Here is a 25,238-nt window from a genome sequence, read left to right on the forward strand (position 1 = left end):
ACCACTGATTTTTGCTGTTAGAGATATTTCTTATATTTAACCTATATAAAATTGCAGTCCCTTGGCTAAAACAGAATTCCTTCTTAGAAACTGCTATTGAGTTTTCAGCTTTTTTTCTCTTAATGTTAGGAATTGTTGTTGTATTATCAGAGTTGTTGTAGGAAGCAAGGGATGATTAAGTATAAATGGTTTTTTTGTGCTTTACATTTGGAAGAAATCATAACTTGAGTCAGTAATCCACAGAATTTCTTCAGTTCTAGAAAATGTTTTGTAGAGAGACAATATTTTTGAGTGAAGAACCAATAGTGGCATAAGTATAGATCTCAAAACTAATCAGTTAAATTGGAAAGTCTCATTTGGTGTCAGAAGGTACCAATTAGAGAAGAATCAACAACTCTCTGTAAATAAGTGTAAATATGTTACTAGAAGTGACACATCATTAGTATCTGGCAGTATCTGTTATGCTAGCATGTTTATTTTACTTGCTGTATTTAAAATCAAACAAGTAAACTACTGATTTGTAAGAGGGAAAATTTGAAAGTTTCTGGAGATACTTGTGATGCCTTCCAGAATTCTAACCTCTTGTTTTTTGAACTAACATCTGACTTAAGCTGTGTGCTGTCACTCAGCAATGAGCAAGTAATTAAATATTTGTTATAGCAGTTGAGCTCCATATCATACCAGTGTTGCCAGCCAAACTAAATGGCTGATCTTTTTTTCTTCAAAGAAAACTAGTGGATTTTATTAGGCTAATCTAGGTTCTATTATAACTTCTTTTTTAATCCCAACAGAGAAGTTTCTCCAGTGAAGAGTACAGTAACAGTGCTTGTTATCTGTCTTTTCAGCACCTCCAGATTCTAAACTTTGTCTCTTACATCATAAATATACAGACATAGAGCCAAGAGCATAAATCAGTTGCTGTTGCTTATAAACTTAATCATGTAGAAAACTGTCTTAAGCCAAGTTACAGTTAGCCACAGTGTGATTACTTCCTTATTTCAGTCTCTTCCCCTCCAGAAACAGGGTTCGACTTTAAAAATCATGTGGATGTTCATTTCTATAATATTGCACATGTAAACAAATAAAACTAAATTATTCCAATAGTAAATATTTTAGCTACTTTGGGAGACAGATAAAAAGTTTGAAAAATGCCTACTCTGGATAACCAGAGAAACAAGAATGATGATTATGCTCGTTGAAAAATGCATATAATAGTATCTGGCAGTTGAATTCTGCCAGGTTAGTTAGTTCAAAGCTGTATGGACTTCTGCTGCCAGTTCCACTTGTGTATTAGTTTGCTGTCCCGGAGTGGAGGGATGAGACAAGTTAGAAGGTACTTAATAGGTCAGCCTTCTTATAGAATGTTATCTTAAATCATTGATGCAGATTTGTTTGCAGTGACAAGTATTTAAAATTGCTATAGTAGGAGTGCATTCTACTCTGCCATCTTTGCTATCAGCCTTATTGGCTATATGTAACTTTACTAGAATTTGTCTATAGGTTCCCTTATTACTGTTCTCTTTTTATGTTTTTTTTTTTTTTCCCCATCTCTTTGTACTTATTCTGTCCTGCTTAATTTGATAGAGAAATCATAATTTTAATAGGAAATATCTAACTGGATAACTGGATAAGTTACTATTTAGCAAAGAGAGGTATGCCTCACGGTTTGTTTTTCGTGTATACCTTTTTAATCATCATTTTATGTATTTAATTAAATCTATTTTATTAGATTATAGTTTCTGAAAATTATTTAATGCAGTGAAATGTTGTAGGTGGTCCTGAGATAGCCAGGGAAGAAAGCTTCTTGACTGACATCTATTTTGACCTGCTTAATAGTCCAAGGTTATTACAGAAGTCAACTACTCTTCTTTACATCAACTTTCCAGATTTGTATCGTGAAAGGAGTATGGTATAATCATGTCTTGTCCCAAGTACATGTGTTCTTACAATAGGACTAACCAGGGTATTTTGTGTGTGACTCAGTCTTTCAGGTTATAACCCACTGGTTGAGCACTGCTGTGCTAATTCATAAGCAAGACACCTCTAGTTCAAGACAGTAGTAGTACAAACGTGTCTTTGATTAGCATAATTTTAACACTGACTTGAGAGGTAGACGGAAAGCAGATCAGTTTTTTCAGTTATATGAAATAAACCCCTCATGTTAAGAATTTTTAAGCAGTCACTTCATGGTTTTCTTAAGAACTGGCTCTTAATGAGCTATAAGAAATACCCAGATCTTCCAGTGTGATCATCTCAGTACACTGTGATTGAATGTACCTAAACCATTTAAAATAGATGTTAGAAAAATCTATTCTGTATTAAACACACACAAAAAAAGTCATCAGTGGAGGAAGTTCTACTGTCCCCACAAGTAATATATTGTATTAGTCCTTCAAATGAATAGTTAAGCTTTTCCTAATACTCAACCTGCTTTCAGCCCACTGCAAGTTAGTTGGATTTCTGCTTGCCTGCCTTGATGCTTGGAAGAAAGTTGGTTACCATCTATGTACCAAATTATTATGTCTTCAAAAGACTTACTTTTTCGTCAGTCTCTTCCTTTGTAGCTGAACCAGTACTTTCAGCCTTTCTAGACTACATAGATTCTAAAGCTCTTGTTCTTGATTTTTGTACTGTAATTTGAAATCATTTTGAAGCATCATAACCAGCTAAAACCCTGGTTACAAACCAAACTAGTAATTACCTTCTCTGTCTTTCATATAACAGCCATTAATGTACTCAAGAAAGAAATTTGTGATTTCTATGCAATTACATTTCACTTTATTGTCCCATATTAATAAGAGATCCATTATAAACCATCAAAATATCTTTCTGTATACTGCAGTATAGCGTGGTATTTCCTGTTTAGTGCATGTATGCTTCATTTCTCCTTCAGTAACAATCCATACTTTTTTAAATTAATTTCACTCTGTTGATTTCAGTATGTATCTGATTTGTTGACATTACTGTGTTTTCTGATTCCGTTCTTCAAAATTCTTTCTGCTTCCTCAGCTTTCTTTTTTTGTGGATTGTATAAATGTTTTGTGCAGCATGCTAGCCAGTAATGGAAGTAGTGAATACTAAGGCCAGACATTTACTGAGATGCCTTCTGCCTCCCACCAGTGACAGGAGAATACTGCTGATTTCTGTTTATCCATCTCTTGTGTACTTTTGATAGTACCAGTATGTCATGGTTTACTGTAGCAACTTTTTAAACAGTCTGGATGGATTTTCATCATGTCCCATCAAGTTAGAAGTACCTGCCTTATATGAATGCTGTTTCACCATTCCTTTTTTTTTTTTTCCTTGGTTTCTGTGGGTTGGGGTTTTTTTTGTTGTTGTTTTTTTTTTTTGTGGGTTTTTTTTCTAAACTCTCTAAAAGTCTGATCAAATCTAAACTTTTCTCTGGAGTCTAAGGCAGCGCAGTCCTTTGCACCATGTGTTGCTTGCTTTCTTTTCATACTAATTGACCTTTATTTATTTTCCTATTAGATTCTATAAATAAACAAAGTCTCTTGTTGCTTCTCTGTCTCTTGATAGTTGAAATTGATTTAATGGTTTATTTTTTTTAAATTTAATTTGTACATGTTTATACTCTATATACTGGTCCTTTGTTGATTGCTTTTGTTTCTGCTTTTTGTAAGATTTCATTTTCAGGTTATTGAAGAGTTTCAGATACAACCATAATGATAATCTAAGTTTTGTTGTTGGTTTTTTTTCTGTTTGTTTTTTTTTTTAATTGAAAGCTCTGTATAATTCCTTTTTCTTTTAAAATAATCAAAGTTGGTTTGTTTAAATCTGTTAAAAAATCTCTTTATTGTGCTGGTTTTGATCCTTTTTTTCCTATAATTTTCCTTTTTTTTAAAGTTACCTTCTACGTTTACAAGTAGTTTGACATTTAATCATCTCCAAAACTAAAATAGCTCTTGCAGTATCTTCTGCCTTCTGAAAGCAATACTTATTCCTAGTATGCTCCAAAAGTTTCAGTCTTTCCAAAAGATGTAGATAGCTAATCAGTACAATGTTACATCGTGAGGCAATCATTTGGACGCAAATCGGGTCTTGTGGGTATGGACACAGGGGAGAAAATGGGAGTGATTTCTTTCATCGACTTTAAAATTCCAACCCTTACCAAAAGACTTAACCTTTTAGACAATAATAAGTAGCATATTTTATGTTGTCTATCAGATAGTTATTGCAAGAGTTTTATTTGACGATCTAGCATTGTAATTGCTGAAGAACAACTTGAGCTTATGTTTATTAAGTATTACACTACTCTTCTCCCTAGATTTTCATGATTCCTTCTATTTCTGCTTTTGAGGGTATTTACTGTGAAACATTATTTCCAATTTTGAAATTATATACATGCATAAGCTAATGGCTGACAACTTTTAGCTATCAACTAAGTGTAAATATTTTCTCATAGTAAGTACTAACATGATTTTTTTGGTAACATATTGTGGTATTTATTCAATATCTTAGTGAATTCCACTCTCATCAGTGGTCATTTATGAATGCTTTTCCCGTTGGAGTAATTAGTTCTATCAGTGGTAATTCTCAAATCTAACCACTTACTATAAATTGGTTTGATGTGGACAGTGGTGAATTAGTGGATGAAGGCTGTATGTGAAATGTGCATTATTACCTAGAATTTAAATGGAGGAAGTTTGTTGCATGTAGTGATGCATTATTTTTTTTTTTTTGTGGAGGTGCAGGTAGGAAGAAACTCAGAATTTAAGTATCAGTTCAGTAGTGCAGATGATGTGAAATTGTTAAAAACGTACTTGAAACTAATTTTTGTTATGTGGCTAATTTTCTGGAATAGTTACAGAATTCAAATGACTTGGCTTGTTTTGTGTCCTCTGAAGTTATTATTTTGCTTATAGGATTTATTGAAGGATGTTTATATTGGGAAATACTGAAATTTGGTCTGTAAAAACTGAATATTAAGAGTGCAGTATAAGTTGTTTATTTTTTATCTGTAGGTAGTGTAACTACAATTTTCTGATGCTGTTTGTCTATGCTATACCTTGTAACATTAGATCTGATGTCCTAATTGAAATTAGTAACTAATTTTTTTTCCTCTCTGTAGGAGGCCTTATTGATGTCAATATGAGTGAAATTAGTTTTGATGAGATTCAGCAACTGTTTTCAAAAGATTTAGACATTAAACCAGGAGGACACTGGAAACCAAAAGACTGTAAGCCACGATGGAAGGTGAGATGCTACTTTTCTGTTGGGTTTTTTTTCCTGTTGGTGTGTAAGAATAGTTTACCATTGCAAGCACTCAGTCTTTTACTGCTATATATTTTATGTAATATGTAGTATGTTGTAAGATATGTATCTGTGCTCAAGAAGAGACTAAAGCTTGAAAAAAACTTGAAATGGATTGTTAAGAGAACTTACAGAGGTTCATTAACTGTTGTTACTAAACATCTTTATCATGTGGATGCCAACTTGTCCTATGTGTGTGTTGCTTGAAGTATAATTAGAAGCAAGTGAACAAAAAAGGAAAATATTACTTATATTTTACTCAGATTTTTTTTTTCTTTTTTTAATTGTTTGAGCAAAATTCTAATTCTTTCTTAGCTGGAACAAAAGTGTAAAACACAGAGCCAATTTAAATGTAAAAGTTGAAAAACCTGTGAAAGCCATGGGAAACTTGATCTGTATTGAAAGATTAGAAATTAAAATGCTAATATAGTAGCTTAAAATCTATTTGATTTTTTTGAAGGTGGCGATCCTTATTCCTTTTCGAAATCGCCATGAGCATCTTCCAATTTTTTTCCGTCATCTGATACCTATGTTGCAGAAGCAGCGGCTGGAATTTGCCTTCTATGTTGTTGAACAGGTAACAGCATTTACTTGAAAGGTGACTCTTTAAGATTCCTTACTAAAAAGAGATTTGATATTCTTACCAAGATTTGAATGAATTCAGAATTTAAAAATTTACTCCACTGTTCTAATACTTAAAATGAAAAAGGAAAGTTCAGCTCCATTCTCCAGTTTAGTGGCCGGATACATGGTTGCTTTGCTTCGAATACAGGCTGGTATTTCATATGTGATATCACAGTCTCTTTGAATCTGTTGTCTTTTTAAGTCTTCAAGGATAAAAACATGGGGCTACGTTTGGCTGGTAACCAGGCACCAGTGCTGTTCCTTAGGGCTCAATTCTAGGGCCAGTTCTGTTCAGTACATTTATCAAAAATCTGGATGCAGGAGTTGAGCGCATTGTTAGCAAATTTGCTGATGATACCAAACTGGGAGGTGCTATTAACTCTCACGAGGGACAGGATGCCTTCAAGAAGCATTTAGATAGAGGAGCATTGTGCTTTGATTAATGGGATGAAATTTAACAAGTCGAAATGCTGGATTCTGCACCTAGGAGAGTAAAGCCAGGCACAAGTACAAACTGGGAGAGGAGTGGCTGTAGAGGGGCCCTGTAGAAAGGCATCTGGGGGTGTTGGTTGGCAGCAAGCTCAGTGTGAGTCAGCAGAGTGCCCTGGCAGCCAAGAAGGCAAACCGCATCCTGGGGGGCATCAAACACAGCACAACCAGCTGGTCAAAAGAGGTGATTATCCTGCTGCGTTCAGTGTTGGTGTGGCCTCGCCTCGAGTACGGTGTGCAGTTCTGGGCCCACAACTCAAGAAAGGTGTATCCAGAGGAGGAGGGCAACAAAGCTGGTGAAAGGGCTGGAAGGCACGTCCTGTGGGGAGTGGTTGAGGACTCTGGGTTTGTTTAGTGTGGAGAAAAGGATGTTGAGGGGTGACCTCATTGCTCTCTAGAGCTTCCTGAGGAGAGGACGTGGGGAGGGAGGTGCTGAGCTCTTCTCCCTGGTACCCAGTGATAAGATGTGTGGGAATGGTCTAAAGCTGCATCAGGGAAGGTTTAGACTGGAAGTTAGGAAGTATTTCTTTACCAAGCAGGTGGTCAAACATTGGAACAGGCTTCCTAGAGCAGTGGTTGATGCCCCACTGTTTAAGAAGCATTTGGCCAAGGCCCTTAATAATACTACTTTTGGTCTGGCCCTGAATTGGTGAGGCAGCTGGACTAGATGGTCATTGTTGGTTCCTTCCAACTGAAATAGTCTATTCTATTCTAGTTGATTGTTTTAACAAGAAACAGAACAGAATGTTTCTTTCTTAGTTTATGTCAGTATTTTTTTAACTCATAATGTCAAGCTGTATTAATCCAAACCACCCATATCTCTATACTTCAGTGTTGCTAGTGCCGTTAAGTTTTGTGTAAGAGGGGAGAACATTTGGACTTCCTAAATCACAAAATACGGTTGATGTAGCTGATACTAACCAGAGCTACTGCTCTGCTTAGCCAGTGGAATAACAGTCATCTTTGTCAATGACTTTTTTTTTTGTTGTGGAGGATGTGTTTCTCATAGTATTGAAATTTTCTCTTTTTCTTCTTGATCCTTACAATGTCTTCTTTGTTTTTTGTTTGAAGACAGGTACACAACCTTTTAATCGAGCAATGCTCTTTAATGTTGGCTTCAAAGAGGCTATGAAAGATGCCGTCTGGGACTGCATAATATTTCATGATGTGGATCACTTACCTGAAAATGACCGAAATTATTATGGATGTGGAGAAATGCCACGCCATTTTGCAGCAAAGCTGGACAAATATATGTACATGTAAGTAATTAGCTTTATTCACATTGTTTCTTAAAGACCCAGAAACATTCTTTAAACTGTGTATGAATTTTTGTGACAGTATATGAAGTAGGTGAAACCAATAAAACAGCCTCCTACCATGTCTTTTACATAAATGAATATCTAGTTATTAAAAGGAATATTTAAGTTTAGTGTCTACATTTGATATATTGCTAGTGTGAAGATTTTGTTTATAATTTTCAGTGTTGAACTTGTTGCAGTGAGGTTGATCTTAAAAAAAAAAAAAAAAGTTACGTGTGTCAAGGGGGAAAAACAACTTGCTTGTTAGAAATATTCTTTTGCTACATAAGACTTTGCAGTGGCTGTTTACAAGGTTAAGCAGATAATCTGCACCAAATTACCACAAGAAAAATTTTTCTTTATTTCTGCTTTGTACTGATTTTTAAACAGAAGATTTTTCTTACTGCTAGACCATTTCGTGTCTTGTATTCAGTCACTATTGATATTTGATGGATGTAGTGAGTCCTGCAGTTTTGTCTTTTCCTTCTGCCATTTTACATTAATGATGTTTCACTTGCTTTTTAACACTCTGCTGTCTCATGACACTCTTCCAATGACTTCATGTAAACCTGTAGCTTATTGCATCCTACATGTGTGTATTTGCCATCCTGAAACCTTATTTGTGAAGTTGATCAGCTTGACAGCCTGGTCAGTTGTGACAGATCAAAAGCAATGCGTTGAAAACATGACTCTGTGTGGTCTTCAGGTTGTCAGCCAATCAGCAGTCAAACCTTTAAAGATTTTATATGTGTTTAAAAATATATAAATAAACACACCTGATTATATAAGAGGTTTCATCTGTTTATATATGTATTTATAAAATACTTTGTGTATTTATATGTACACCTAAAAATTTATAAAATGTCTAAATACAGATAAATATTTACATAATATGTATTTACAAAATAGATGTATATATAAGTACACATTTATAAAATATAATATTAAATATATATTTTTGTATATATACAAAAAAGTGCACATGTACCACACTTACATACGTATGAATAAACACCCCAAACAGTTCCATGAACTGTCATACCCCAGTTGTTTTTAATTTTGGTTGGTGGGTTCATTTTTGGGTTGTTGGTGAGTTTTGGTTGGTTGGTTGGGGGGACAGGGGCAGGGGTTGGAGTTCTTTTGGGTTTTTAGAACACCTGTTATTTCAGTTAAGTGTTGAAAGGGATATATGGTAACAACGTTCCCCAAAAGCTGTTAAGGTTTGGTTGAATCCTGTGTTTCCACAGAGATCAGAAATTACATGACTGTGTATTTCTTTTTCTTTCCCCTTGCATTCTGGAGTTATTTGTCCTTCAGTGTGGCAATTGTGTCCTAAGCAATGGTAAATCTTTTTGTAGATAGTCCTAACTCCTTGAAGGTCCCAGATTTGGAAGCATCTCCTGAGAAATATATTCGGTTACTTTTATTTGATGAAATTGTGTGCTGTTTCTGAAATAGGAACACGCTTCACTCCAGCAGCTTCTGGCTTAAGGGTACAAGTCAATATTGATGGAAATAAATGTAGATACTTAAATATTTTTTTTTATTATTATATTTAGATTGACAGAGTGTTTGGAGAACTGGAAATCACATTGCCTGGGCCTTAGTATGTTATGTGATATAGCTATAGTGGCTGTTCTTGTTGGCCAACTGCTTAGTACTTAATAATAAGTGTTAGTAATTACTGTATGCTTACTGACAAAAAAGCCTATAGATCCTTCTGATTCAAAAGTGTAACTTCTAAAAACTGGAAAACTGTTTCTTAAATAAGTGTGTGTTTCACTGTGGTTTAATATGTACTGTTAAACTGTTCCTCTCAACAGTTCTGTAGAATATAGTTATGAATTAAAATTACTGAATTGATGCATTACTGATTTGCAATATTTCAGTTGTTTAAAGAGCTGTTCTTTCAGCTGAACAGGGTCAAAATACAGTCGTTTGAGGGCTTCACTTAACACAACAGCTATGGGTCTAAATCAGCCATCTGAAATACGTGATAGACTTCTGTTTCATGCGGTGACACTAATGTGAGCTACAGTTTAAGAGTACCTTTTATGCAAATCAGACTACTGCAAACATTTTATTGAACTTCTACATATGTTACTTAATGCCAGTGATCTGTGAACCAGTCTCCCTTAGTGAATACATACAGCATCTGTTTGTGTCCTTAGTTTGGGGTTCTTGTTTTCTGGAAAGGTGTTGTTCAAAGGGAGGGCTACCTATCGTAAGTTCAGCTAATAATGCAGAATTTGTCTTTTGTTTTCAGTCTCCCATACAATGAGTTCTTCGGTGGTGTAAGTGGCCTGACAGTGGAACAATTCAAGAAGATCAATGGATTTCCAAATGCATTTTGGGGATGGGGTGGAGAAGATGATGATCTTTGGAACAGGTGCGTGTTCAGTGCCTATGTCTTTCTCCTTGATCTGTGGTGTATACCCTTTGAGAACAATCAGGTGTTTTTTCTGTCAGTTGTTAATTTGTTTTAAATGAACAAATCCTAAAATTTCTGAAGAGATCACTTTAGAAATATCAGAACATACCATTTGAAGGGATAAGCATTACGATTGTTTTTCTTGGCCTGGGGACAGTTAACAGGCTCTTAAGAGAGAGGTCTTGTAACAAATAATGGATATAACAACAGATAACAGTATTAAGCGTATTTAGTCTCATTCCTTCTAGTCTTCTATGTGTTGCTTTTTGATTTTAAGTTACATCTCTCTTGCTGCTAGCATAATGGAATAGCATCCCACAGACATGTAGAGTAAGAATGAGTTTAAGTACCTTTGCTGTCTAGGAGCAGTGTTTGAGAGAGGGGTTAGGTTGTGACTATATTGACAGTCACAAATTGGACAGTGGACAACAATGCTCACTATTACTAACTGCTCATAGTAAACGAGTGTAAAATGTTCCAGTTAAGCTGTTGAAACAGTGTCTGCATGAATTTATATATGAAGAGACATATTTTAAAGGAAGAGCTTGTATGCTTTTATTCTTTTTCCTTAGGATTTTCATATTTTTATGCTGTTATGCTTTAAGAACAAAGCAGGAAATACTAATTATGAAACTATTATTTCACATTTCACTGGTTTTGCCAGATCGTTTAGTTGTAGGGTTAGGAGTGTGGGACTTTTTAGGGGGAGAATGTCAGTGAATGGGAATACTTAACTTTGAAAGATTTGATGCATATTTTTAACTTTTGCTGTAACTTGTAAAAACATCTTTTTAATACTTTTCATACAAATATTTATGTATTATACTGCAGGGTTCACTATGCTGGATACAATGTAACGAGACCAGAGGGAGATTTAGGGAAGTACAAATCCATTCCTCATCATCACAGAGGTGAAGTCCAGTTTTTAGGACGGTAAGAAAAACAAAGAACTGTTCAAATATTAGACTTAAAGATGTAGAATTTTTTCTTACACACATACAAATCTTCTGCACACAAATAAGAAGTCAGTGCTTATCAGTGTTATTCCCTCTTTAGTGCTAAACTTTGTATTTTCTTAAACACATTATGCTTGCTGTTCAGATACTGTTTATTTAACCGTGAGAGAGACCAAGTTGGTGTGTCAGAAGATATTATTGTCATAATCTTTGATGCAGAATGTTGTTCCTTAATAGTTTGCGCATTAGTACTGGCAGGGCTCCATTAGCTAGTTAATTTGGATATTCTGCAAAAGGAAGTAGTACAGCTGGGGAAAATGACTCCTGCATGAAAACAGACTCTAAAACTCCTCAAGGATTGCTTTCTTCCATCATATTTTATTATTTTCTGAGATACAGGTCTTCTAATTTCCTGCTTACATTGACATGAACTTCTTTTGGGGTTCCTTTCTGTTGCTGCAAAGATGCAGAATACTTTAACTGGCCAGTAGGTTCTGGCTGCCCTAGATTGGAATAGCAACCAGAAAGCAGCTGATGAGCTAGACCTAAAAATTAGAATGTGAAATGTAAAATAAAGGGTTTATGATATGTGTTTTCACATAATTGGAAATACTGCTCAATTCTGTTATCAATGGTGGTCTCTTTCTGGGAACATCTTTATATTTTGCTTTATTCACAATTTTTAAATACATATGTACAATAGACGTGAGTAAATACATCATATGAAACTAAAATGTATGCATCAGTAATCTGGAGGAGAGGAAGGAACTTTTTTCTAATCACCTCAAATTGAAATGTTTGCAAGTGCAGGAGTCTCAAGAATTAAATGAAAAACAATTCAGGCATTTAAATGTACAATGAACATTGAAGGTTCTTAAATCTTCTCTAAGCTCCATAGTTGAGTTTTATAGCAAAATTAAAATTATTTAGTCTTAATGTTAACTTGTATATGTGAACAGAAATCTTAAGTGTATTAAAAACAGAAAGTGGCTTGCTTTTAAGGCTTAGTTAGGTAATTCGGTAATACCAGAGGGCTGAGAGGTTTCAGAATGTGAAGCATATTTCAAAATGAAATGACAGTGTCATGCCTAACATCAATTGAATTGCTTCTTGCAAATCTTTCTCATGTTTTCTTCTTCTAAATCCTTCTGCAGATATAAACTTCTGAGGTATTCCAGAGAACGTCAGTATATTGATGGGTTGAACAATTTAATATATACTCCTAAAATACTTGTCAGTAGATTGTATAAAAATATAACTGTTAATCTCATACCAGAACTTGCTCCTGTTAGAGACTATTGATGGAAGTGGAATGACAAGCTACCCTACCAGAATGAACTTTTAACACTGGAAGCTACTAATAGACACTGTAAAACAAAACAAAACCAACAAACAGCAGCTTACAAATAGAGATTTTTGACCATTTGATGATGCATATTTGGGATGAGAAGTGTTTGTCTGTACCATGCATTTTGTTTTGAAAGAAAAGCCAGCAGCCACCACTCAGATGTTTACAGCATGAGACTACTGTTGAAGCCTTCATTCTTCATATTCTCTATCTTAACCACTCAACTAGATAAAACTGCAGAAAACAGACTTGTAGCTTCTCTGGAAGTAGGGACAGAGGCCTCTTCTTCCAGGAATTTTTTTATACTGAACTGCACACACCCCCCCTATTTAAATGAATGCTTTTGTTTCTTTTTAAAATGTGTTTTGTAAATATGTGATGTAAATTAATGTGTGTACATTGCTTTTAAATTGCTCAATATTTTATGCTTCAGTATGTATTTGAGTGTGTTCTTGTTTGAATTCTATAGGAATGTTTTTATTAGCATGAAAGAACAAGTGTAAAATGTAAGTATGCTTAAAAAAAAGGTTATACCTTATGTGAAATGAAGGAAATATTAATTGTTGGCCAGCTATGACTGTAAACTGTTATACTAGTTTTGAGCTCTAGGCCTCCTGCATATCAGTATAGAAAAAAAAAATCAATTTCATATATGAACTTGCTAGAAAGAAAGCTTTTAATTTTATTTATTGCCAGCAAAATTGTATGATACCCTGCCTGCCATCTAAAACCTATTTATATGCATATTGCATGTGTATTACGAAAAATCTTGCGATTGTTGCGTATTATGATCTACAGGAACTCTTTAACTGTTTCCAAGTGTGCCACTTGTGTCAATGTCAGGGATTTTAATGCCTAAAACAATGTGTCTGGGTGCATACAGTATTTTGGTATTGTTCTTTTTTAAAAAAAATCCTAGTAGACAGCACTTTTATTCCTCCAAAATCAGAAGAGCCAAAAATGTGTCTTCATTGGAAGAATATTAAAGTTAGATTTTTAAGAAAATAATAAAACTTAGTTCTAATAGTTCTAATGCTTGCAGTGTGGGGTTTTCAGAACCACGGTGTTGGTCAAACTGTTCCGCTGATGATGATGATGATGACATAAGCGGACCTGAAAGCAGGCCAATCCCAAGTGCTTTTTAAAATTCCACTCATAATATATTAATCAGTATAGCTACTTAAGGGCCTATTCTGGTAGAGTGCTGAGTGCTTCTATGATGCACTAAGTATCCTCAAGTCGATGACTTTCAATGAGATTGAGGTTGCACAGTCCCACTAAGGATTGGTCCTGTCTGTTTCTCTATTTTTGTGGTGTTATATGTATGAGTAATTAGCCTCTTTCCTTGGCTTATAATGAAAAACATATCTTATTTTCTGTTTGCTTGTAATGCTATGCTACCTAAAAGTATCCCACTGCTAAGCATTATTATCTTTTCCTAATATTTTTTTACATCCCTTGTTAATACTGAGGAAAAGGACTGGACCATTTATTTTCTATGTTAATGCAAAGATATTGACCAAGATCTACTAAACTTTTGTTTGTCACAGTTACTTAACTCTTTAGGAACCAAAGACTGACTTCTGCTCCCATGAAGAATGGAAAGCGGCATATAATAAGGATTGTTTATCCATAAAGTGTTCTGTAAGAGTGTTGACAAAGAATACTAACTTTAACTCATTACTGTGTGTTGTTTTCCTGAACTGCTGCCACAGATGGTGTGGTGCTTTGTATATTTGAGTTTGTTTGCCATGAACACCATTTATTTCTTTGACATCCCAGCAGCAAATTTTTCCCTTAGCCGTTCTTCAGGAAAGTTATGAGCTTAGTTGTAGGCATCCCAGATATTTAGTAGAAATGTAATGATTTAATTTAAGTAGTTGAGAACAATTGTAAGGGTTATTTTAAACTGCATTGGAATTACCTTAAAATTTACCAGTTAATCTAATATGCTTTGGGAATGATGTAATGCAATGAAAATAACAAAAAGCACGCATAAAGTGAACAAAACATCCTTCAAAAGCATGCTTAAGTGGTTTGATCACCTCCTGATATATTTTTCTATAACTGAGTGTATAGGATATTCTGAACCATATGGATGAAGGGGAAATAGTACATTGTATGAACAATTATATCTTCAAAATAAAATTAGTCTTATTTCATAATAGGCTAATACAATTCTTTAAGAACTGTTGAATAAGTCTTTAAGTCCCTGATGTAATTTTGAAGTGATTCCTGGTTTTCAGTACAAGTTCACCTACAATTTAACACCTATGATTATGAAACATCCTTTCGTACTGTAGGTCTATACTGTTTTCTGAAGCATGCTTTTGTGCCCATTTGTTAGGCATTTTGTGCAATTAATGTGCAATTTTAAAAAATTCTAATGCATATATATGTATAGATACATACATATATACACACTATATAACATATGCTGTGGCTGAACTAATATAATTTTACAGCTCTAAGTGATTAATCATGTATGGTCTTAGAAAAATGTGATTTAAACCAATATGTGAATGGATTATGTCATATAGCTGAGTTCTTAAAAAGTTTACATTTTGGTGCCCCAAAGTGATGGATGTTAAATCACAAATTGCTAACCAAAACTTTTCTCTAAATACCTTTTATCACTTTGTTGGGAAGTTTTAAAAATTGCCATCTTAAATTATATCAAAATAGTGTTTGTATACCACCTGCTTGAACTCAGTACTATTCTGTAGTAAATTTTAACATAGACAGTGCCTTCAAACAAAATAAATGCGATGCAGAGCTTAAGAGTTGTGCACATTCCTTTTGATATTTTCATGATTCTTGTAAAACGCAGAGAGAAACCAATCACATTGGCTTTTGCATTGCTGACAAGGTAAATGAAGGACAACTCTTCAAGGAGTGAGCATGGAGGGAGAAGGAAGAGAGAGAGGTAGTATTTTACAAGATTCTGAAGGTCTTGCAAATTAACAAGTAAAAACATTACAGAAATATTAACAGTGGAATCTGATTGATATGCTAAGATACTTTTAAGCCCATTTGCTGTATTTCAAATTTAAGGAGTAGAATATAAAATATAATAAAATCCATTTTGCAATAGACAGTATATTGAAAAGCAAGTGCAAACTGTACTTTTTTCTTGGATCTTGCCAATCTATTTTTCTATCATTATGTTTACTAATGACTGCATTGTAGTGGGTTACTAACAAGCCAGTTATTTAAAAACATTAAAAGGATCCATTGCGTATCAACAAGAGGAAGTGTACTTAAGATTATTTTATTTGTAGAGGTATGTAAGAGAGGCTTAATGAAAAATGCACTGAAACAAATGCTGGGAATTTCCTGTGTACTATCATAGTTTCGGCTTTTTGTTGTTCATGAAAATGTTTGTACTTTTTTATCATTGTCTTTTATGAAATATAATGTTCTAAAGATGGTGTTGGTTTGTTTATTCCAAGGTTCTGTGGAGAACATACCTTCTTGTATTTTTTTTATAGACAAAGTGCTCAGTTCTTTAGTGCTGGGTTCCTCAAAGTAACAACAAAAGGAGGGGATACCTGGCCAGTAAATATGTCAAGTTAGGCTGAGATGGGATCAGGCCTTGGACTAAAAAATTTGTTTTCCCTTTATTGGTATTCATATGCTTTCAGGTTTTGTTTTTATTAGGCTAAATTACTCAATGTTTTTGCATGCTTTTCCAAGATAGGGTTGCTCTTCTGTTGAATCTCCTAATGGCTCTTCTATATACTTCTGTTTAGAAGTAATCTTCCTCATATATGGATTACAAGAATGGGAAATAGTATTCATCTATATTTCTCCTGGCATTAAATAGGGAGCTGGTTTTCCCAGGAATCATCAACTATCTGTCTTTTCTGTGTATTTTACAGCTATTACGAAAGCGTCCAATTGTGTTAGAGCTATGCAAGTAATTTTTGGGAGTGCTTCAACTGGGGACAAATGTATTTGCAGGATTTTATGAAAATATATGAATAAACTTCTTCAAGTATGTTTGCATATACTTTTCTGCAACGCTGAGTATGTACTCTCCTTGAAAGTGTCACCAGTTACAGTATCTTGGAATGCAGGAAAGAAGGCCTTTTAAGTACATCTAGCATCCTTAAGTGTCTTCTACCTTGCTGTCATTTTTAAGCTGCTTTTGCTTCTGTATCTTAAAAATCAGAACTGGGATGTGAGTTTACCTGATGATTGCATGGGGCCCTGGGTGGTAGTCCTACGTGATTTCATCTATTGTGGATGTCAGTAGTAAGGTACAGATGACAGTAGGTGGTGGATTGTATTTACTGTGTGCTTACTTTTCATAAGACACCTTTTAGGTATGTTTTGTTTGTTTCCTTTGCAAGTATAGGAATGCAGTTCATTAACTTCATGGAAGACTTTGGTTTATTCTCAGAATCCCAGTAGTGGAATTTCAGTGCATTTTTTAAAAGTGTAATGTGGCTTTTTGGAACCCTAAACTTTTATTCAGAAGAGCAATACTTACAGAATACTTTTATTCAGAAGAGTATTTGAAAAGAAAGCCAATACACGTTCTTCCTAAAGTTAATAAAGTGAATAAACAACTTGACTGTTATTTAGTGACTTACTATGAAATCCTAAGCTGTTTATACAGTCGGAAACTAAGTTCTTATCATTTATAGAAGTTTTAATTTACACATCTAAATTTTCATGCTTAATGTCAGCTTCTATTCCATTGGCTCACTGACTACTGCTGTAGTTGAGTAAGAAAAGGGACTGAGGACAAAAGCAATGGTGTAATGTCGATAACCAGCGTCATTAGCTGTAAACACCACCTGGAAAAAAGAAAGAACAAGAGAAATGAGAAGTGATCTCTAGATATGAGCCTAGATGGAAACATTGTGATCATTTTATCTAACTTCCCACAAAACTTTGGAAATAACTTCTCTTGTGGTGATTTGATCACTGTGATCTGTGACTGCCTGTCACACAGAGGTTTTCCGCTGGTTAAATGTCCTTTGTTAAATGCATTCATGTCACTTATTTAAAGTTTTATAAAATGGTATTTATTATCCATATTGGGGTTTCCTTGTTCATACCAGTAAATAGCAACATGGCAACAAGATGGGGTTTTTTTAATTGAAGATCTACACGGAACCCCATTGATTGTCTTTATTAGAAAAAAAAAAACCCAACATCTTTCAAGTATTGTATTTATTGCTGCTTTTATGAAATTCTGAACTTTGAGAAACAGAATAAAACATAGTGCTACAGTAACTATCATTAGGCCAATGTTTCTTTAACCTTACTTTTACATATCTAGTAGAGAATGACTGCATTAGTCCTTTTGGCTACAGTGTGGTAATAACCTTATGTATGAATGATTTACCGCAGCCCTTTTGCTACCTCTCCCATCGGTTCATCTCCTGTCCTTTGATTCCTCCCTCTACATAGTAGATTATTTTGTGTTGTGAGACGATGGATGTCAACTTTTACAACATACACAGTTTAATAACCTTCTGTGATGCATAGTTTGTGCTCATTTCAACATTAATAAAAAAGATGCCTATGAAGCAACCAGTGAACTGAGCAAAATGTCCCTCCTGAAGCTTATTTTTAAGAAAGGAGGCTCTTGCACTCTGGTTTAAATTAATTTCTAGTCTGGAATATAGAGTTAAACATTATCTTGATGTATAATCAATTTACTTGCATGCTGTAATCTTTCATCTTGCCTCTTTTATTTCAGTTACCATAGAAGGCAAGACTATTCAGTATTAACCTTCATTATTGTCTAGAATAAGAATGTCATCTCTCATCCATTTCGGGGAGGCAGAAAGAAAATTTAACCCAGGTGTTGGCCACCTTTTCTCCAAGGAGATGAGGAATGGCTATCGGAGCAGCAGTTGCAAACCGTACAGTTGGTGGTGCTCACTGATCTGTCATGACCCAGCAAACAGCTTGTACAGCACTGCTGCCACTACTGAAAGGCCATGTGAAAGGGCTGATTCTGTTGATGGGAAGGGGACAATCTTCCCTCTTTCCCTTGCTTCCCAAAAGCAAGGAGTTCCAAATGCTGCAGCTGGCCTCCGTTGGTACCTGGTTTGGACCACATTCATCTGACCAGTTTATCTGTCCCAAGGCCTGTTACACTTTTTTCTGTTGTAAATTGAGGATCCAAGCATCCAGAACACAGTTTATACTTCCATTATCTTTACAAATCTAAATTGTAAGTTTTGTCTGCAGCCATAGAAAAACTGGATCCAAAAGGCAAAAAAATCCTTTTCCCACAAGGCTTAACAGAGTACTCCACCTTTTGTTCTTCCTCAGGTGTCTAGATAGTCACAGAAGGAATCAGAGGCTTAAGTGGAGGTAGAAGGATGGAAAACCTCATTAGTTATGCTTCTAAGAGCTTATTGAAGAGTTATGGGGAAGCTAGTAACTAGGCTCTCTCATGAGCATATTGCTACAAAGCTTTGAGACTGGATTTAAAGTGTTAATGTGAAAATATTTTAAAGTAAAAAGAAAGTTCAACACATGTGATTAGTAATTGAAGCCTAGACATACAAAGTATCTTTATTTGCAACTAAAGTACAGGAGAAAATGGATACTCACATCAGCATGGTGGTGGAAGGGATTCAAGCCCAGTCTCTTCCAATAAGAGGCTGTGTCAAGCTCAATCTTGTATATTCCTGTTACAAATTGTTCTTTAGTTGTGAGCTCATGGAGTTCTCCGTTGTCATTGGTTTGTCTGTGTGACGGCAGAAAAATGTGTGTCTATAATTTCATTAAAAGCCTGAGAAAAATGCAGTTCTTGGCAACGAACTTCAGTGATGTTGTGTAGCCTGAGTAATGTGATGAATACTTCTATTGATCTGGAATGGCTTACGTCTATCTGTATTATGGATGCTTCAGAGCTTATCTTGGCATTTGCTACTTCCACGATCACCACAACAGATGGCTGCCTGCCCGTGTCACTACTCTGAATAGTTTGGGGGTGAGCCAAAAGCTGGCGTTATTGTTCAGACTCCTGGCAGAGTATTGTGGTTAATTAAATGAATCCACTCAGAGGTAAGACTTCACCACTACTGCAAGGAATGTGGAAACTCCATGATGCAATTACTGTGCAAGTACGTAGGGTCAATTCTCTTGATTTTTCCATAATCTTCTTATTTAAATGTATTGTTTCATAAGTATGAATATTTTTTACAGTTGGCTATTTGAAATTTGAGATCTGCTATTTGAAATGAGTGTAGGTCAACCAGCAGTGTCAGCCTTATGGAATTCCCTATTGTCTGTATTGATCAGTTGGTTTTCCAGTCTCAACAAACAGATGGTTTTGTTTGATTTGAAGATGGTATCAGTGCTATCCAAGGACATAGTACTGCCTTGAAACTATACACCTTTGAACACCAACCAGTTTAGGGCTCCAGAACCAATATTGAATGCTGTCTCTCAAACATGTCTCATGGTTGAAACCTGTTTCTGTGAAATAAGTTAGATAATACCATGGGTTTGATTGGGTGGGTTGTCTGCAAGTAACAGTGCCACTTAGTGCCTGATTTTAGTAGTCACAAACCAATGTTTTGTGTTCTAGCTGGCAAATCTGTACGTATTTTGTTCAAACTGCATGCAGAGAAAAATAATTGAATGTTTTTGTGTCATTATCCAATGCATTACTTAGGATTTGTCCTTTAATATAGCTTATAACTATGAAGTCATAGAGCACCATTTGTATCTTACAAGTTGCTCTGTAGTAAGTTACCAGATTTTTTTTCATGTATTCAAATTCTCTGTTCTTTGTCATAGATTGGTCATTGTTAGATAACTGTTCATTTCTCTAATAAGCTTTCTTGACTAAAACCAAATCGGTTTTTTTAACTGAGAACAGTTATTTCAGAATCTTGCTACAATTCAGTTACTTACAAATTAAGAAGCTGGAGAGGTTGCTTTAATATTAAAATGACTTTCGTGTACCTCATCTTAAGGTTACTTTGTTCCTTGTTTCAAACGTTAAGTATGTTTTTAAGGCTTCAGTCAACATCCAGCTGCTCAGCTAAGTATAATAAAGACTCTAAGCTCAGATTTGAAGATAAGTAAACTGAACACCCTCTTAATGGAAAATGTAATGTGTTTCCAGTGGCAGAATACGTGTAAAGCTATCTTACTTGATGGGTGGGAGGCAATTTAAGTAGGACAATATGGAAAGATTTTTTTTCCTCCACCTTGTACAAATATGTGCGGCCTTCACTGTAGCTCTGTTTTTCAAGGACACATATGAGAGCACTCTTGCTTCTGCCAGCCCACTGCTCTATGACACCAAAGAGCCACTTCCATATAGTTTCTCATGAACTTTGTAGAAATGCATCTGAGTCTGGGATCCTGCTATTGAAATTCCTACACAATGTCAGTTTTAGCTCTTATGAGCCTTCTCTCACATTTTTAGGTAGAACAGACTGTTAACACACCTGGATAGGTCTCAGGTGAGACTTTGCAACTGTGTTGAGGAGATAAGTGTGAAAGTAGAATGTTGAATAGGTAGTGTTCACTCTGTGTATCCTGTAAGAAGTTTTTTGATTTCCGATTAACTCAAAATTGCTTTTAAGTTTTTAAAGTGTTAATATATACTAAAATTGAGGGCAATTTCAAAAAGTCATCTACATTTGAAATTCTACAATTATTTTCTTTTTTTTAGAGTCATGACAATGTTTAAATATCTGGGAGATCCTTTTTCTATTTTAGGTGTAATTGCTTCTCTGTGGAGGAGGAGGTGAGAAAGCTTTATTCTCATTTTCTCCTTTTTACTGATTCCTTTTTCTTGAAGTAAAGAAGGCTATCAAATATGATGTGGTATATGTTCAAAACAGTTCTGTTTTCTTTTTAAAGCTGTGGTGGTGTACAAAATGAAAATCCCTTTAGAAAGAAGGAAAATAGCCAATAAAGGTAGGATTCTCAACCAGAACATTAAGTTTCAAACAAACTAAGAGTCTGCCTGATTCTTCTAGTAACAATGCTAAAAACTGAAAAGTGATACAATCCTTTGTAATGAAATTGAAGAGAAGCAATAGTTGAATTAAAAGATAGTTTAAAATACTTTCTTGTGCTCACAGTAATTACAAAGCATTATAAAACTATTTGGGTTGTTGAAAGTATAGCACAGTTAAAAGACAATTTGCAACAAATTCATTCCATCTTATGTTACTTGAGTAAAAAAGACATTACCTTAGTGAATGTGAAACTTTCACTAAGTGAAATGGGAATGTGAAATGAATGTGAATGGGAAATTGCCTTTCCCTTCTTTCACTCATTATTTCGGTATGACTTACTTTGAACTTAATAGTTCCTGAGATCCATCTGCAGCTTCTTTATATAACTTAACTGGAACATTTGGAGCTGGACTTCCTCGGACTGAATCCAGAATTTTTATAAAAAGAGGATGCTTGGAGTCAGCAGAGTCCTTCAGATAGGAAGAGAGAATTTTTATGTTTTAAGAAAGGTATCCGATGGTGCGTAATAAAGCAGTAAGAATTATTACTCTTTAGATCTACAGAACATACCATATTTTCTCAACAAGATCACTGTGTACTGCAGAAACGTAGCCTGAAGCTTTCTGTGGGCTGGGTACAGTGGAAGCAGGGAGGGAGATGGCAGGAGCACTGGGGAGGCCCTGCGGCTGTATGTGTGAGCACATTTCTGTTTCTCTTTGGCATGGCTTAGCTACACATCATCTCCAGCGTGAAGTTGTAACTAAGCTGTGACCTCATCAGGAAATAGTTAAATCATCAAAGGCAGTAGGAATGTTTAAAAACTGGCAACTCATTTTCTGTATTTTGGAGTGGCAATCTGAGCACAGCTTTCTGGATTTGAGAGCCTCTGATAGCTTTTTGCCATGGACTTAATTCTGCTGTAAACTTGATGAGCAGCGCATACAGACTGCCTCCTAGCAGCATGCTGGATCAGATTTGTCAGCCCCTGGCAGCTATGTGGGGATAGGAGAGGAAAACCTTTCTTCAAAGATGGGTCGGCTGTAGTTTCACTCCCAACATGTTCATCAAAAGCAGTGCTTATTCCCTGATGTTTTACCTAGTGCTGAGTTGAATCAGGGCTTTGACCTTCCATTACCTAATTTTGTAGCTGAAAAGTGAGGAAATAGAGCTTTGTGGAAGGTGCTAATCAGGGAGGATCTCAAAATAGCAAGCACTGGTCTCTATTTAATAATTTTAAAATGAATCATGATGTCGGTGATAAAATCTTAGAGGCCTCTGGGATGTACTGAGCTGTGATGTTGGGCAGGAATCCTGCCCTATATCGGACCGATGTATTGTTGTCACAGTTATCTGTACCGCCAGCGTGCCCCGACTCCCCGGGTTCCCTTTCTGGAATGCAGAGGCTCCTTGCTAGTGTTTCTTTTGAGGCACTGGCAAGGGGGCTGTAGTGCCACCACCTGTTTTCCTGGCTTTTACACTCTGGGAGCTCAATGACACTTTACTTCCTTGCAACGGTAGGTCAGGTATTCATTTTTGCAAAGATCAGAGCTTGAAAGGAAGAAGCAAGGGGGGAAGACAAGTCTTCCCTGTTCCCAAGTTCCCTCAACAGGCCCTGTTCTAGGAGAATTTTGGGCAGAAGCATGTCTGTAGCTTGCTTTGCTGTAATAAATGAGCCCTGTGGAAGTGGGATCCTGGCTTTGACTCTCTCCTTTGCTAGCAACAATGCGTGCTGAGATTCCTCCCTGCTTGCATGGGATAGAGCTGTAGTGGGTAGAAGAGTAAGGGAGAGGACTAGAGAAGGGCTTTCTCCAGCATGGATCTCAATGATAGCAGATGAAATCCCTCACACCAGGAGCTTGTTCATTGTGTTTTAAGGGCTGTTAGTTACTTCTCAACAGGCCCAAGGCTTTTGCGTAGTGAGTATATTTTTTTCCTTTCTTGTCTTACATTGTTTTTCACACAGTCACTGAGTCTAATGACAAGTGCTGCATCTGTAACCATAAAGCCCTCTCACTAATCACTAGGGAAGGAGAAAGAAGGACCAGAGATAGAGCAGTAGGAGAGAACTACAGTCAATACATACTGGAAAACTAAAATAATTGCAATAACATGAAATATTCTTTTTTTTTCACTTATACTAATTAAATATAAAAGAAAAAAAAAGCTGGGACTACATCAGTATGAAGGACCTCGATCCTGAGACACTTACCGGTGGTGCAGCTTCGGAGAAAAATGCCAGGCCAGCTAAGAAAACAAGAAATACAGAATGAAGCGCCATTTTGCCTACCACTAGGAAGCCTCAGTGTCAGTGAGTAGAAACTGATGAGATTTGTGATTTTTATATCAAGGCCTCTAAACTGAGGCTACTTACCAGAGAACCCATATGACTTTCAACATGCCAATTCATACTATTTACTTAGTAAACAATGAGAAAATAAGTAACCCATATAAACATGAACCTTGTCTGCAAAAATAAGTCTCTTCTATCACTGCCTGTGGAAATACTGTGAATGTTGCCTAGCTCAACTGCAGCGATCTATTTTCTTGGGAACAACATCTATTCTGTTTCCTTTTTCTCTTTTTGTTGAGGAATACTGTTGTATAGATCTCATATAGTTGAGAGAAATACAAATTTCTTGTCTACCTGTCAATTTCAGTGAGAATTTCTCTGTGGTTATGGCTTGTCTTAATTGACTCACCCATGTTTAGCTATTAAGAGATTTCTCTGGTTTTCTCCCCACCACTGGTAAAAGGTAGGTGGATAACGTGTGGGCTATCTAGTTATCTTACACGTTCCCCCCAGAGGAAAAATATGTTACTTTTTATTTCCAGCATGATAACCAGGTACCTACAAACCCATTTCTGAAACACAGTTAAACTGTTTTAAATTCTATCACTTTACTTGATCCTTAGATTCTGAACTTAGAAAGTTCAGAATGTTCCCTGTACAACTGCAAATCGGCTCCCACCAGAAGCATGTGCTTCATTTTAGGGAAATGTTACTTTTTGAAATTTAATTTGTCTTTCTGATCTTTGGTTAGACACTTGTACATAGACTTTCTTGCTAGTTTTATCCTGTCATCAGATGGATGACTGTGCAGAGTAGTTTGTTAGTTTTTAATGAGTACACCTGCATGAACATATTTATGTCCTATTTCGAGGGCTGGGCACAGCTCACTGCAAATCAAACCTACTGGTTTTGAAGTTCCATGAAATCTGTATGCTTTAGGAAGGGCACTGTTTTGAAATTATTTGCACTGCTTACAAGAGTTGTGTAACTATGATAGTGTCCAGAAATCAAGGAAAAAAGGAACCAAATAGTGAAATGTTAAAGGCAAGCTTTTGTAACTTGGAATTCACCTGGTATGCAGTCATCCCAGAAGGCTCTGGGTGTAGAGATAAGCTCCCAAGGTCAGTGGCAGATGAGTGCTGATGGTCTCTGAATGGCATGATTTCGGTGACTATCTCTGTAGTGTCTGTAATCCCATTAAAAAACAATTTCTCTGCTTCAAGATGTTTTAAATGCAATAGGCCATCAGTCTACAGAAATCACTGCTAAAGCCCTCCAGATTCTTTGGTCAGTTTATCAACAACGTCATTTGTATCGCAGCTTACCTTTTCCTGTTTCTAAAAATATGAAGAGAATATTAAGATGTTGCTTCTGTTTTAGGGCTGTTTTATTAATGATGGCTATAGGTTTGACTTACTACAGATTTAATTGGAATGCACTTGAATACAGTAGCCAGCTGGGTTAAAGATCAAAGTTGTTAAAAATGGTGCTAATTAAAATTGCTTCAGAACTTCCTAGATTGAGCAGAAAACTTGCCTCTTGAAATGACAGTGTTGAGCTTTGCCTGAAGTTAAGTA

General features: G+C 35.7%; 2 protein-coding genes across 2 annotated transcripts in view; one reads left to right on the top strand and one right to left on the bottom strand.

Annotated features, from left to right (window-relative positions):
* B4GALT6 (beta-1,4-galactosyltransferase 6) overlaps positions 1-15,848 on the top strand; it is a 37,227-nt gene extending 21,379 nt beyond the window's left edge. Inside the window, exons 4-9 of the mRNA XM_055704291.1 lie at positions 5,090-5,214; positions 5,732-5,848; positions 7,456-7,643; positions 9,949-10,071; positions 10,945-11,046; positions 12,224-15,848. Coding sequence (XP_055560266.1) covers positions 5,090-5,214; positions 5,732-5,848; positions 7,456-7,643; positions 9,949-10,071; positions 10,945-11,046; positions 12,224-12,371 — 803 coding nt within the window. The 3' untranslated portion in view covers positions 12,372-15,848. The remainder of the gene's footprint in view (positions 1-5,089; positions 5,215-5,731; positions 5,849-7,455; positions 7,644-9,948; positions 10,072-10,944; positions 11,047-12,223) is intronic.
* A 1,057-nt stretch (positions 15,849-16,905) lies between these two features.
* Positions 16,906-23,711, bottom strand: LOC102051370 (transthyretin). The gene is made up of 4 exons (XM_005439518.3): positions 23,581-23,711; positions 21,711-21,841; positions 19,000-19,135; positions 16,906-17,222 (listed from the first exon to the last, which is right to left on the bottom strand). The coding sequence occupies exons 1-4, from the start codon at positions 23,647-23,649 to the stop codon at positions 17,115-17,117; spliced, it is 444 nt and encodes a 147-aa protein (XP_005439575.1). The 5' UTR covers positions 23,650-23,711; the 3' UTR covers positions 16,906-17,114.
* Between the last annotated feature and the right edge of the window lie 1,527 nt (positions 23,712-25,238).

This window comes from Falco cherrug, chromosome 3, assembly GCF_023634085.1.
Source record: "Falco cherrug isolate bFalChe1 chromosome 3, bFalChe1.pri, whole genome shotgun sequence".
Lineage (NCBI taxonomy): Eukaryota > Metazoa > Chordata > Aves > Falconiformes > Falconidae > Falco > Falco cherrug.

What these genes read in the sequence shown, in the direction of transcription:
- LOC102051370 (XM_005439518.3), bottom strand. Translation starts at nt 23,649, where the DNA reads ATGGCGCTTCATTCTGTATTTCTTGTTTTCTTAGCTGGCCTGGCATTT. An exon ending in CAGGAACTATTAAGTTCAAA is followed by an intron (nt 19,136 to 21,710) that starts GTAAGTCATACC and finishes GCCGTCACACAG; the next exon opens with ACAAACCAATGACAACGGAG. An exon ending in CCTTCCACCACCATGCTGAT is followed by an intron (nt 17,223 to 18,999) that starts GTGAGTATCCAT and finishes TCTTTTTTCCAG; the next exon opens with GTGGTGTTTACAGCTAATGA.